Genomic DNA, 15,532 nt, shown 5'->3' on the forward strand with positions numbered 1-15,532 from the left:
ATAAAGCTTTGTCTCTTGTAATTCCATACTTGTGCCCTCTCATGATTTACAGATATGGGAATTCTGAAAGAAATCAGCTCTGGTAAAGAGCTGCATTATTAAAAAAAAAGTCTTCCCAACTCTCACTTGTGTCTTTCACTCAGCTTCTGAGTAAAGCCAATCTGACATGCTGGCTTCTCCAAAGAAAAATCAAATTACCCAAGTCGATCAGATACCTACCTGTCCTATTGGTTTCTTGTTTGCTTGTTTTCCCCCCAATGAAAATACATACATCTGACTGCCTTCTTATTAGCTGAAACACACAATAGTTTTAATTTAATAATAATACATCAGAGTAGTCAAAGAATGTAATGTACATCTTTGTGACTGTGTTCTCTATTAAAGCAGCAGAACAGAAAAGGGAAGCAACTAAATGCTAGTAAAACATCAGCAATCTGTGAGTAATGGACTACTTACAGTGGAACATCCCGTTATTTTTAATTTGGTTACTTGGTATGTATCATAGGGTAATTTTCTAAAATCATTGGCTATCTAAATGCATCAGCATCATGCTTTGCCTAGCAATTCATTTAATCCAAATGTGGGGTCACAGCATTTTACCAGACACAACAAAGCAGTACATTTAAAAAAACCCCAAAACACATGACCAAAGCAGAACTTAGTTTTATTTTTCTTATTTACATATACAGAAGCTTTTGCATTAAAAAACTTGAAAACCAAATAATCTGTACATATAATACAGCAATTTAAGTCTCCATGAATAAAATCTTAAATTTTCAAGTCAATTAAAAATTCATTATATTAAATAAACCAGTATTAAAATCCAAAAAATGGGGATGAGGATGAAGAGGAAAATAATGACCACAAAACATTTGCACTCTGCCCTTCACATGTATCATTTATGCTCATTGAACATTTGTTCTCAGTATAACTTGAAAAACCTCCAAATTCTGAGTTTCTTTCACTTGTCTGAAATAACTCCAATAGGGTCTGCAGTGATGAGCTACAAGTGCTTCTCTTCTCTTCAGGAACAGACAGTCCATCTGAATTCTTTACATGTAACTCCATATTCTGTTTCCGGGTTTCTCTTTTATTCTTTCTCAAATTAAGCTTCACTTTTCTGAGCAGCTTTCCAGACGGTGAACTGTGGGCAGAGCTGGCAGCTGATGCATTAAGTTCTTTGTTCACAGCAGGATCAGATACCTCAGCCTCCAGAACGACATTGTGCTGCATTTGTTGATGATTATCACATAAATTGTTATGTTTCTTGACAAATGTAGGATTGGCATCTGCTTTTTTCAAACACTTTGCTGGTAGAACTACTGAATTATTTAATTTTCGTTTTTGCTGCACTAAGTTTCTGTCTTTTTCACTAAAATCTGTAACTTGAGTATGAGAATATAAAATATCCATTCCTTCCTGAAAACACTGCACATTCCTTTTACTTTCATCTGGTTCCAGTATTTCCTTGCTGAACAGCTCAGGAGCTCGAGACAAGTTCTCTGTGTACACTTTGTCAGTTTTCTGAAGGGGTGGCTGTATGGAATTTGATGATACAACAGTCTCTTGTAACTTCACAGCACAGGAGCAATCAGTCTTAATATTTTCATTATTAATTTTGAATTTACTTTTTAGTTCTGAAGGTTGTGATGGGTGACAATAAACAACTGAACAGACAGATGCAGAAACAGGGGTAGGTATTGGCACAGAATTTGGCTGTACTTCTGCAGGCTGGCGATCCAGTTTGAGAGCCTGCATTGCAGTATCCTTCCAGGAGTAAGTTTTCAAAGCAATGCGTTGCTTTTTCAGTCGCTCTTTCAGCTCATCTGGTCTGGTTATCTTTCCAATAATAGGAGAAAAACATCCTGTGCTACATTTTGTCCTACAATGAAATTGTTTAAAAATATTAGCTAACATAAAGCTAACATAAAAATCCCATGCATACATAAATGTAACTCGATATGCAACTGATTCTAGAAAAGCAACTGAACTGACAAAGGGGCTTTTGTTTTGATTCCTCAAGGAAAGATATATTTAGGGTAGCAACACACTACTTCTACAGGAGCAGAGTGCCTTATAGTTTTGATGTTTTCTTACTGATTCCTACAGCTCATGACATTGTTTTAAAAACACACAATGTAGTCTAGTATTTCAGAAAAACCTCAATTTACACTGGCATTGAGAACAACAGAAGGTAATATAATGCAATTACTATAAATACTTACAAATATTCTATAATATTTACACAAAATTAACATGATTTTCTTGACAGGATTTCAAGCCTAACAACTCTGAGTATTTTGAAATCATAAAAGAAATAAAAGATTGCTTTCATTAGTCTATCAGTTGTTTGATTCTATTTGCATTTCCTTTGATTTCACTATCTTTATTTCTTTATTACTTGCATTTTTTAAATAAATAAACAAGAAAGTTGTTCCTTATCTCCTGACTCATTTCCAAAAAATTAGAGCAACCTTGAACAATCTTACTGCTTCACATAACAAGGACCCTGGTGCCCACAGCCCAAAACACCAAACAAGCCTTTATCGCCCTTTCAAGCTCTTGAGCATAAAGAAAGGAACATTTGCTTCCTCGGTCCTGCACAGGCAGCACAGAAGCAAAGAGGTTTAGAGTACAGGTAGGAAGTTTTTCACAAGTAAGGACACCAGATTGACTGATTTTCTGTCCTTAGACTACTAAGTATGACAAATCATTCAGAACAAGATGTCTAGACATTGCTGTCTTTCTGTTAGCAATAGTTCAGTACAGGAGATTTTGTGTTACAGGAACTGAAGATATGTAGAACAACTTGTGGCAACTTTCAGTCGCAACTTTCTCTGATGTCATCTAAGTTCTGCTTTACAAAACTGATTTGTCACATACACCCTCATCGAAACTTTCCATTATTTATTTCAGCCTTAAAAACATGAATTTATCCTGTTCTATTCAGATCAAGAATTTCAAAGCTATATCATTATGTTCAGTGTCCTGACTCACAGAGTCTTTAGAATTTACAATATATAACTCACCTTTTTATTTTTCCTGTATCATCATCTTTGTACGCAACAAACTCATAATCTAACTTTGAGATGATATCATCAACAACCTTATACTGTGTGCTTTGTGCAAAATTTCGGTGCCGCTCACTTTCAAGATGCTGCAATAAAGAAAAAACATAAATCTAATATGACAGATATCAATATACAAGTCAACAGCACAACAAGCAATCAAGTAAATATCATTAATTTACCACCAGCATCCCTAAGGCATGAATTACTAGTGCCTACAGCTATCAGAGGTAGGTTTTAATTCTTAATTGCTTCTTCTAACATGCGGCAAATACTAATTTGCTGGTAATTCAGAAAAATATTTTAAAATAAAAAATTACAGGGAAACCTCTGGTGATACCACATTATATGATGGTATCAAAGCATATACTTGACATTTCACATACTGTTTGCAGATCTTCATATTTCTTCCCACAACATTCACAATATCCTCTCTTTTTTTTGTCCTTCTGAGGCAACTGAGCAGGCATTCCACAATCCTTGTCACTGTTTATTTTGTTTCTGTTAAGAGAATATTAATGAGTCTTAAACATGGAACTGAGTGCTCAACTTGCCCCTCACAGTACGTTCATTCTTACTCACTTAAAAAAACACTCCCAAAGCAAACCTTTATTTCCCCTTAAACTATTTACATTATTTTAGTCAACACTTAAAAAACCCGAAGAGTTAAATTTAAAATCAAACAAACAAAACCCAGAAACGTTTACTGCAAGAAGACAGGCACACCCAGTGGAATTATACGTAAGCACAGAACATCCAGTATAGACATACTACTATCATTGACTCAGCATAAACACAAAATTGCTAAACAAATAAAAATCAAAGGGCATTTAGAAGTCTCTATGCACAGCTGATAAAACCCTAACTAGAAACAGAAAAAAAAAAAAATTCTAAGATTTTAACACCCACTGTTGGTTGTACATAATTTTGAATATGCTGACCAAATGCCATTTTGTCCTGTTTTTCTAGATAAAGGCTAAGTGGGAATGCAAAAAAACGAACCTAAAGTTCTTCCTGGACATTAAAATATGAAGAGATTTTCAACAGCTGCTCCATGATCTTCAGAATTCTCATCTGGGAAGAGCTACTGTTGCTACAATCCACTATTAAACCACCTACAGTTGATATGCCAGCAGCAAAGCAAAGTCAAACTACTTCCTCTTGACTTTGAAGGAATAGTTCCATCTCCCTGTTACCCAAAAATCACTGACGGATTTTACCAAGCTGCTGCAGATGTAAGCGCAGAACTTTACATCTAAAAATCTGTCTTGAAAAATCTCTAGTTTACAAAGCATAAAAACACTTAACATTAACACCCTTCCCCAGCATTTCTTGTGTTCCCCAGGCCAGGGAGCTCTAATGTGTGCTTTAACTGTTCCACCAGCCTTCACACCTTCCCTCCAGAAAACAGTAAACCTCATGCAGAACCAGTAAAGCAGGATAGAAGCAATAGAATGGATCATCTGAAGACAGAGTAAGTCTGCAGGTCTTGCCCAATGCAGAAGCAAGTAGAACTAACAACTTTGTCTTTACCTGGGAGAAAAACTTGTTGAAGCAAAGCAAGTGAACATTCCCCCCCTCTCTCTCCCAAAACTGACACTGGTCACATTCACCTGCTGAGTATAAAACATTCTCCCACCTAAACATCTCTTTGGTATGTGCCCACATGAAGTATGAATTAGGAATATTTATTCAAACATAAATCCTAAAATTTTTAATATATCATATTCCTTAATACATCTAAACAAAAAATGCCTTTTTGTTAATGCTTTAAAAAGAACAGGGTTTTCCAACATCCTCTGAAGAGACACAATCAGAAACTGCCTTATTAATACAGCAGTAACCCCTGCAATATACGTTTTTTGCCTTTTCATACTGCCACCTTCCTTGCAATTAAAAAAAAAAAAAAAAAAAGCATGATGGCAATATCAGCTGAAACCTCCAGCACTGTATTACAGTCAAGCAAGACTGGACAGAACTGTGGAGAAGCAACTTCATAAAGAAAACAGGTATCACAGCTATGCAAGTCTACAGCCCCAAGGACAGAAAAGCAGCAACTCACGAAACACAGAGTTCCACATATAGCAAAGCTGCCCCCCACCTAAATATATTTACTCTCTCACATGAATCAATTTTAGAAGTCAATGAAAAAATACAGGTAGAAAAAAATTTTAAAACCCCACTGATTTACAAAAAACAGTTAAGACTCTTAAATAAGTTTCAAATCAAAAAACTGGTTTGCTGAAGTTCTAACTGCATCTGTAGTGCTCAAATCGAGCCTGAATGCCAGCATGTATTATGTAAATACTTGCTGTTAAACCAGCTGCGATTCCACTGGGCAGCTGGCATCCACTTTTCATCTTTGAAGAGCTGAAGCAGTATTAGCAGTCTATCCAATTTCTATAAACTATCAACAATATACACTCTTTATCATGGGCACTGTGATTGAATATCACTGCTTTAAAAATTTCAACTACTTATTTCAGCACTATATGGACAAATTCAAAAGAAGTCTTAAGAAACCCACTTCCTGTGAAATACTTACTAAACAGCATCCAAGATAAGGACAAAGAAGAAACCAGTGGGAGAAATGAAAGAAATATCTTATGCTGACCCACAGTGAAAGGAGAAGGCCACATTTTTGGATGTATGCATCTGTATGCCCAAAAAAAGGACTAAAGACAGGATAAAGGGGGTGCAGATAGAAAGACACCAACAGTGCAGTAGATACATTGATGAGACATGGCTAATAGTCTAATAGTATTAAACAGCACAGAAAATTAGAAGTTGAGAAATTATTTTAGAACACAATTAGTCATAGAATAATTCAGAGAACAACTCTCTTCTCTACCCAAACCTCAATAAAATAAAATTTTCAACAAACCTTTCCTTTGACTGAGTTTGCTTTTGACCAGGATACTTCTTATCCACCTCAAATGGACTATATGGCTTTGGAACACAATAGTTCAGAAACGGAAAACTCAGTAACTGCAGATAAAATGGTCGGTACTGGCTGTATTAACAGAAAACAAGTGCAAGAGAAACATCAAAAATGGAAAAAAATCTTAATTGCATACATTACTCCAGGTCCAAAATCTTGAACAAGTGCTTCTCTTTTACATATGACATACGCAGAATGCCAAACAGATAAATATCTTAGAATAAGTCATTAATTTTTTCCTTGATACTTTCCTTCAGTTTCCATAGCTACCTTACACATTCCTTGGGATATGACTTGTGTGCCTATTAGTTGCTGTGAGTTAGGAAACCAATAAACCCAAGAACAATTTGGACAACAGTGCAATTGTGCTCCTGAGAAGCAGCTACAGCAGTTCCCAACATCCAATGCCTTTTTAAAATTTATTTTATCATTTTCTTTAAAAAAAATACTCACCATTCAAAATATAAAAACTTTTTCATTTTTCAGAAAAACAATGTTCCTGTACACCACTGTACTTTCTGAGATACCAGAACTAGCAACCATACCAGTGCTCTGAATAGATTAAGAACTTCCAAAATAGGACATGTCAAAAGTTCACATACTGAAAAATCAGTTGACTTAAATGCTGATGGCAGAGTTCAGTCTGATTTTTTTCCCCACATTACTATTATAAGCTACCCAGGCAAAACCACAAGAACAAGTCTGGAAAACATAACACAACAGTAAAGCATCACCTTCTGCTTCTGAACTGTTACTTATGTTGCACAAACATTAAAAAACATTATGTTACATAAATATTTAGAAGTGTTTCAAGTGTTTTCACTACATTGTGAAATTCACATATATTTATATATTCATTTCTGATCCTTACAACTCTGTTGGTCCAGTTCTCCCCACTATCCCCAAATCCCTCATACCTATTGCACCAACTCACAGTGTACAACCAGGTTTACATGTCTTTTTTCAATTCAGGAAAGTGTCCGAGAAATTAGGTCAAAGATTTTAGTGCTTATAAACAACACCATAACTCAGAAGTTACTCAGGAATTTAAAGGTGCAAATTATGCTGTGCAGAACCAAACTTTTTTTCCAATTCATTGTTCTCTCAACTTCTGGCTAACTGGCATTTTCTTACACAACAAAGACTAATTACAGGACCAGAAAGACGTGAAATTTTTCAAGGCTGAAAGTATCAGAACTCATGCTACAGTGGATATTGAAATCAGATTAATGGCTTGTAATTTTTCCTTTTAAAAAGAAATGATTGAACAGGAAATTAAACCCAGTTTCAATTAATTATTTTAACTAATAACTTCACTTTCCTTAAGTCTAAAGAGTCTCAGCAGGAGATGAATGTAATTGAGTGGGAACTGCAGGAGTGGAATTCAGTGTGCAAAGTTTTGGACTACAAGATTTGGATCTAAGGAAAGATGTAAAGGTTCAAGACTCCCTTTCATTCCTTGGTAGGAAGTAACCCAAAGAACCCACTCTCATGATCTACAAACTGGAGTTACCTGTTAACTTGCCACTTCCTTCACCTACTGCAAATATTCCCTACTATACTACTACTTGCTCAATCTCATTTGGTGGCTAAAGACATTTGTATGTCATTTTAAGGGGGTAGTACACTTGACATTTGAAGTCAGGAAGTTGCAAGGAATTGAGATTTAAGGATGCACTTCCTCAAGTAATTCTGAATTACTCAGTTTGAGAACCCCATTACTAAATGCATGAAGGGAACACTTACCAACTCCTATCTTCCACCCTGATAAATGGACTTTTCAGTCTACCTGCTCAAAGGGGGAGAAAAGGAAATCAATAGAGAAATACTTTTCATCATTTATCAAGTTGCTCCAGCAGCTTAATAAATAAGCAGACTTTATTTTAGAACTCATTATATACAGGTTTTGACAAAGTCTTGATTTCCATAAAATCTCTCTACATGCTTCTCTTGGACATACAAATTGGAGTACAGCACATTTGACCACAGAAGAACTGTAGCACATTTCTAAGCATTCAGAAAATAAATCAAGCCAGAAACCTCTAAAATTATTGAAGTACTTACTTTTTGACTTTTGAGCAGTAACGTGTTTTTCCTATTGAAAAAAGAGAGATGGTATAAAATCCCTGTGAGTATTATTCTGCATTGTACTTGAAGATTTAGCTGTAGATAATTTAAGTTATGAGAGTCTCCCTGTGTTAATCATGTCTTCATACACTCATGATGAATTTTTAAGAAAAACAAGCTCATTAGTACTTTGAAACAAGACAACATGTTTCCCAAGTAAGTATTTCTTGCTACGCTGACAAAAGAAGTGCTCTCCTTCAGATGCCTCAATTTATTTTTTCTAACAGCAAATCAAAACAAAGAAACACAGAAAGGTAAATTTACACACTTACTCCCTTCACCTTGAAAATACCTTGCCATGGTTGAAAGTTCAGTCTTTAATACAGATAACATTTTTACAACACTTTGTAAATCCTAATTAACTGCAAAGTGCCAAATGCCACCAAAACCTGTAGAAGAGCAAGTATTTCCAATTAAAACAACTCTTCATTTGAATGGATTTACACAGGCTGCGTCTTTTACTATTTTTAGCAAAGAAGACTAAAATTTGGAGGAGTATTTTGTCTTCAGAAAAAAAGTGAAATCTACATTCAAGCATCAGCTGTTATATGCAATTGATTCTGGTAAAAGTAGAAACCCATTTTATACTATTTGCAAAAAAAACTCACCCGTTATCCACAAACAGAGTGATGATTTGGCAGAGGATTTTATGTGACCTCAAGAACTAGCCAATATTACATTCCAAAACAATCTAACACATGCTGGGTAGTTTGGTTCCTTTTATTTATCAGGCCCATGGCTAAACTAGACAATTGTACAAATTACAGAGCAACTGCAGATGGACCACACAAGAGCTACAAGCTTTAATGCCTCACTACAGTTTTCACTCCCCAACTCCACATACTTGGCAAAATAGCTTCAAGATGCTTGATGCTCATTCTCTATGAGAGAAGAGTTGCAGATTCCTTATAGAGACAGCTTCTCCAGGAAACATAACTAGGATTTTTCAAAATGGCCCATCAAAATGAAAGAATTTCTAATCACTGTGACACAGGGAAAATTATACAAGGCAACTTAGCTGCTATCTACATCATACTAAAACAACAATACATTTTATTTATTACTTTTGAGGACAGCAGAATGGAAATTTCAGACAGTTCAGCACTTCTGACTCTTAGATATCCTTTGAAGAGCACAGCTCTACACACTATAGAATCAATGCTACTACTGAAGTTATTTTTAAATAATGTGGAAACATACAGCATGTACTTTGTATTATCAAAGATGGTTTTTAAATCAATCCACAAGACATACTAGTCTGTGAAAAACTGAAAATGAGGAATACCTTCATTAAAATAAAATCCACAAGCTTCACAGTAGGCAGTCCTCATTACTTTGTGTTTTCTTAGCTAACAAAACAAATAGCATTTTTATAAATGGCAGAGAGGCACTTACCACATCTTTAGAAGAACTGCCTGCTCTTTTGATTAGATAGAGCTCCCTTTTCTTTTGTTCAATGCAATTCTTAACATCTGGCAAAAAGTGGGAGAATTATACTCAGTTGGCTCAATTTTTGTATGTCTGACATAATATATAATATATTTTGAATTCAACAAAAGAGCTGTTAAATTAATGTTACACGTTGAAGTCAGGCTTCATCTAACAAAAATATTTACCATCAATATGAAGTATCTTCACTCCCCAACTCAAAGCATTGGATAGTATACTACCAGAGGGGATTAAGTCCTGCAAGCAATAAATGATATTAATAATCTTAAACAATGCATCGTAATTACTTAAAATAATTAAAAATATAATATATAATATGAAAGCTGAGATTACAATGTAGATGCTTTGCTTCTAGCCAAAAGAATATCACTCTCCTAGACTCCTCTTCTGTCTCTCTCTGTATTACAGCACCTCACCATCAAAAGAATACATTTAACCTTCAGAAAACAAAAATTGTTCTTTATGGTCACTTTTTACAGCAAGATCTGAAGACCATGAATAAATACATTAATTTCATGAGCACCTCTCAAATGCTAGTTATATTAGCAACACTAACAAATGTTACTACTTTTCCTAAGACTCCACAGACTTTCAATTCTTCAGAAGTACCCAGAAAACATACCTGACACTTCACTTAGAACAATCCCTCAACTTCTGCCTGAGTATTTCATGACTGACTCCTGTCTAGAATCACTAAGACCACTTATGCTACTGCTTGTTTTCTAGAAAAACAAACCACCAAGGCTCTGAAGAACAAGTTTGCTGATTAATTGGCTTACCTGTTCTTTGATTGCTTTTTCAACCAAGGACTTTCCTCTGCTCATACGTACCTACATTAAAACAGAAACACATTTGTAGTGAGGAGAGATAATTCACTTTGCTCTTAACAAATACACGTTAGCTATGAGGGTCTCCTTTTGTTCATTCTATTGCCAAATTTTCAATAATGTGCATCTTTCTCACAGGGTTATGGTTGATACAGTGAAAGGGAAAAAGACCTACAACCAAAAAAACCCCAACAAGTAATCATTTTCAGCCAAAGAAGGCCACTGCAATGTTAGTGCTGGAAGAAAGCAGATGGTGGGAATAAGCAGCCAGTGAAGCAGACATCAAAAGATGAGGTTTGATCAGCTAGGCTTGTGAAAATTACAGTCATAAATATAATCCCAGTCTCTGTCTTATCCCCTGCTTTTCAATCACCACTGCATTTCCTTTTTCTACTTTTTGCTGTTCATTCATAATGAGCTGCCTTTACCTACCCAGGTTGTTTGCAAAATGAGGTGACCTCACCCATGCAATACAAAGACTAGCCTGCAGCCTGGTCATTTTTCTAAATAAGCACCATACATATAGTACAGCTAATGATTTTCAACTGTATTTTGAAACGACACAAGACTTGCCCATGTAAGAAACTTCACATAAACCTGCATAAATTCAGATACCAACTGTTCCAATTAATGTGATCCCCTAAGAAAGAGGTCAAATAAAACTTAATATTCATAATGTTTACTTTTATTCCTACTTCTATCAGAGAGTGTTTCTGCAGCTATCAGCATTAACAACATCAAATCAGCCAGATTTTAATAGGCTGTGTTGCTAAAGAGACAGAAATCACTGGATGTTATCATGTGCCTGATCCAGCTGTCAAACACAACATCAATGTTGTCAGACATAGTAAATATTAGAACATACTTTAGTATACTCTTCTTATCTGCAAAAATGGATCCTTTTTCAAATAAGCTCCGAAAAATTTGCTGAATTAGTCTGAGTTACTTAAGTTTAACAAGTTAGCCTGAAAAAATTTAAAAGAATGTTTGAAAGAAAAATCCCTATTCACACAAGGAACTGCTGCCACCTTTAGGAAACAAAATCTGAGAACAACTGTGAGAGCATATCCCATGGATTGCACCTGATTTGCAGTGTTATTACTAAGAAACTTACTGTATCTGCTATCTTAAATGAACTGCCATCATGTCGATCTTTTCGGTTGCTAGGATGAGGTGAACCATTTCCTCCATTAGGTGCAGATTCTGGACTAGGAACAGGAGAAATCTGGCCAAGAGTTGGTGCAAATTTGGCCTCCTTTTTATTAGTGACCAGATAGTTGATATCTTTACTAAGAAAACTCTCCACTCTCTAAATATAAAGATATAAAATAAGTAATTTTTTTCAAGACAATAGATCAGTAACTCAATTTTACATTGAATATTTTAAAGGAAAGTGATAAAACTTCTATAACAATGAAGTTCAAAAACACTGAGTTAGCAAGAAAATATTTTCTACATATCTGGATGACAATGACAATTAAATTGCACTAGCATCTTACCAGTCACAAATTCTAATTTAAATTTCTTAATTTTGTAATAATTATTAAAAGAGCTTTGCTTTGTTATGATTATTACAATTTTTTACTACCTACCTGTAATACTTTACAATTACAAGAATGCAAATACTGCATTAAGGAATAACATATTAATTTAAGAAAAACAACTTTCTCTAATTTTATGTAACAGAAATTACACAGAAGTGTTCAGTGAAACTTAAAGACAGTGTTTGCAAATGTGATTTACAGTCTGCAAGAAGTTATAAATTAACTGGGTTTAGAACCAGCAGAAAAACTAAAATTTCAGAATAGCTACCATGTTTCACACTTACAGTTTCCATTACATTTCTCAAAAAAGTCAAGTCTTAAGTAGATTCATATTCTCATACTCAACAATATAGAAATGGTATTCTGAGTTTACCCCTCCATGTTACTCCTTCAGTCTCTTTCATTGCCAACTACAGTGTGATCAACAACTATCTGCCTTGTTATTTCATGTCAGATTGTATAATTTGAGGCATTTTCCTCTTTTGCACTAATCAGTGTGGAAAGCACAAATCACACAGCTTGAAACTGTGCCTTTCAATTCTGCTCTATGGATCTTTTACAGACACAGCAAGTACAGAGAGAGGCACTTCTAAGTGCCCTCCCCACCAAGTATCCTGTACTTGCTTGTATCAAAGAGCTCCTTCCATACAGAAAGGAGAATTAGGAAAAAAATTAGTAAGATGCCCATAAAACTTATTGTTTAAGTAAGAGTATTCAAAAACAGTCATTAAGATACCCTGTGCAAAACATTGTTAGTGAAGTTTGCTAACTTACAGAAAACAGATACAAAATTCTTCCTTTAGTCTCTTTCAGGTTCAGCTGAACACGGTTAGTTGCAACATGCAAACATGTCAATATAGTCAGAAGCAGCAGAAGAAAAATCACCTTGACCAATGAAACCAAATGAATTTGGATAAAATTTTAAGCCAGGTGAATAATCAAATAAAAACAAAACTTCTTAATAAGAACTTTTGTTCCAGTCGGGAAAGCAGCTTCTCTTGAAAGCCCACAGAATAATTTGTTGATAAGCTCATTATTTGGATTAAAGTTTAAGACAGACATGGAAAAATAAGACACCATCTCAGGTAACTACAAATAACATCAATATGCAATCACAAAGAACACAAAAAAGGCATTCCACGTGTGCACATTTCCTTCTAGGTTCATATAAGTCTCTATTATTAACTTACCCCTCCTAGCTCTTTCAGGTCCTTTCCTAACTTTTCAGAGATCACATTTGACGGGATATCGAGGTAAAACACCTTCCCAGTGAGCGGCTTAAATTTGAGTTTCTCTGGTTTTCCTGTGTCTTTCTTTATGTTCTTCAGGGAAGATCTTATCTTTTCTGGTTTTGCTTGTATTCCATCTTCTGGGGAAAAAAAAAGAAAAAAAAATCCCAGGCAATTTAAACAGAACTGGACTTTGGTTTTATTTTTGAAAGGGAAAATTCCTAAATTATGGAAATGGATGGACCAAGCTTCCACAGAAAGGCTTGGGCTGGAAGGGACCTTAGAGATCATCTAATTTCAACCTCCCTGCCATAAGCAGAGGGAGGGAGGTTCTAGACCTTTCACTAGACCATGTTACTCAAAGCACAATTCCACATATTGGTTTTACATTGGTCTTTCTTCCTCACTGACTTAATTCTAGTTGCTTCTTTTTTGGAGAAGCCCAAGACAATGAGAGCAGCCACAGGAAGTGAGCAGGCCTCTTCTGGAGACAAAAAGGCAACATGCAAAACAGTCCCTCCGTTAAGTACGCCTTCCTTCCCTGAAACAGTCCTAGATAGGGAAGGGAACAGAACCACTACTCATGCCGCAAAATCCTCTAAGGCTTTTGAGCACGGTAACACAGGAACAGCAGTTAGTCTTGTAGGATCTGGAAGACAAAAAAAACCTAGAGAAATAAGAAAATTAGAAGACATAGGTTGGTGTAACTGATCCAGAATCTAAACAGAAAAGATGGATGAAAAGCAAGTGTGCAAGGAAAATTCTGTACACGATCACGGATCAAATACAGTGTTATACTTACGACACAGATGGCAGGGCTGTTTAAAAATTAACACTCTAAACACCGGAACTAATATTGGAGCACATAGATTAAACTTCTCAGGGACAATCAAAAGTCTGGAGCGCATTAACAGGACTGCAATAGCACTGAAGAGTCTCTCTGGCAAAGGGGCCGCCTTCTCACACCCTGGGCCTAAGGAGCCCGCCCTACAAATACCAGAGAAGCCCAGGGGGAGCAGCTCGCCCGGCAGCGGCCCGGCCATTTCCCACACGCCAGGGACACACTTTTACCAGTACCTCCCGGAGGCACCAAGGGCCCTTCCAGCCTCCCCCGCTCGCAGCGCCAGCCCGAGGTCGGCTGGGGCCCAAGCCCGGCACGAGGCGGGCGGCGGCGCCTCACAGCCCCGGCCGGGATGGCGGCACCGGCAAAGAAAGGCCCGAACGGCGGCAGCTCCCCCGCGCTGCCCACGGCCCCCCGCCGCTTACGGGGACGCGCTCCTTTGTCGGCGGCCTCGGCAGCGCTCGGCTTCATCTTCCCGCGGAGTCACATCGTGCTCTGCTCCGCCGGCAGCCCCGATGGGCACAGCCGCTCCACGCCGGCTTCCCGCCTCCACCACAGCGGCCGCTGCGCCCTCACCAACTGCCCGCGCGGGCCGGGCCCCTCCCGCCGAGGGGCGGGCGGAAGGAGGGGAAGGAGGCTGTGGGGACCGAGCGCGGCTGCCTCGGCTCTGGAGGAGGGGTAGGAGTGGCACCGCTCTTCTCGGCTCTCCTCGGCTCTCCTCGCCGCAGCCCGGACTGTCCTTGAGTCGCGGAGACCTTTGCCCCCGGCGGGCGCCGCCGGTAAACGGGTATGTACGCGATTCTGGGCAGCGGTCCCTTTCTGAGTTAAAAGATACGTGAAAAATAAACAATATCCCCACCCACCCTTGCAGTTGTTAGCACCTGAGAGGCCAGAGTTGGTTTGTGCAACTTAGTCTTTTTTATCTAACTTGAAGCGTAGTGAAAATAACAAAACGTTCTTGTGAAGTCAATGAAAAGCTTAGATCAACGTTTCTAGCAAAGTTAGGGCTGCACTTAAGCATAGCGGTGTATTTTTAAAGACATACCTCTGTTTGGGGATTTTATTTTCTGAAGTATTTTTATTATCTACTTGCAGATATTGTGAATGCATTCCTAAATTGCTGTGACCGTGCCTATGCAGCCATAGAGCAGGACTCGTTCAAGGAATTAACATTTGATGGTAGCATTATTAGTAGCCATCCCTGCCTATTACAGGAGGAGCTTGCCAGGACACACAGTCATCACTAGCAGGCTGTGGCTGTGGGATCAGCCAGGAGACCTTTCTGGGCTCTCTCAGGAGAGCTGGGAGCAAGAGAAGGGCTGGGTCAATTATTCTGCAGTGCTTCGATTTACGGGCCACAGACTGGGAGTTTGTCTTTGTAAAGATTATTTGCACGTTTGTGAACACTGGTGCAGTTAAGAGCAATACGTGTTAAACATTTAATGTGGTTTGTAAGAACATGTAAATGTTGTAATTCATTTAGGAAGGATTTTGAAGATTTATTGT

The 15,532-nt window shown here is 37.4% G+C and overlaps 1 protein-coding gene across 3 annotated transcripts; it reads right to left on the reverse strand.

Moving 5' to 3' along the window:
- Positions 1 to 697: 697 nt before the first annotated feature.
- Positions 698 to 14,710, reverse strand: DBF4 (DBF4-CDC7 kinase regulatory subunit). Of its 3 annotated transcripts, none has more exons than XM_084213279.1 (12): positions 14,452 to 14,710; positions 13,147 to 13,325; positions 11,527 to 11,721; positions 10,365 to 10,415; positions 9,753 to 9,822; positions 9,532 to 9,608; positions 8,074 to 8,104; positions 7,756 to 7,798; positions 5,953 to 6,081; positions 3,455 to 3,569; positions 3,030 to 3,157; positions 698 to 1,882 (listed from the first exon to the last, which is right to left on the reverse strand). In XM_084213279.1, the coding sequence occupies exons 1-12, from the start codon at positions 14,495 to 14,497 to the stop codon at positions 817 to 819; spliced, it is 2,130 nt and encodes a 709-aa protein (XP_084069405.1). In that variant the 5' UTR covers positions 14,498 to 14,710; the 3' UTR covers positions 698 to 816. The 3 variants fall into 3 exon arrangements, with proteins under 3 accessions (XP_084069405.1, XP_084069404.1, XP_084069406.1); XM_084213278.1 differs by having other exon boundaries at positions 7,756 to 7,801; XM_084213280.1 differs by lacking the exon at positions 11,527 to 11,721 and having other exon boundaries at positions 7,756 to 7,801.
- Between the last annotated feature and the right edge of the window lie 822 nt (positions 14,711 to 15,532).

Source organism: Fringilla coelebs, assembly GCF_963513975.1.
Source record: "Fringilla coelebs genome assembly, chromosome: 1".
NCBI classification, from domain to species: domain Eukaryota; kingdom Metazoa; phylum Chordata; class Aves; order Passeriformes; family Fringillidae; genus Fringilla; species Fringilla coelebs.

Excerpts from the sequence above, each read along its gene's own strand:
- DBF4 (XM_084213278.1), bottom strand. The coding sequence starts at position 14,497 with ATGAAGCCGAGCGCTGCCGAGGCCGCCGACAAAGGAGCGCGTCCCC. Across the intron at positions 6,082-7,755 it reads AGGGTGGAAGATAGGAGTTG|CCAGTACCGACCATTTTATC; the intron begins GTAAGTGTTCCC and ends CTGTTAATACAG. Across the intron at positions 3,158-3,454 it reads AATATGAAGATCTGCAAACA|CATCTTGAAAGTGAGCGGCA; the intron begins GTATGTGAAATG and ends TCTTTATTGCAG.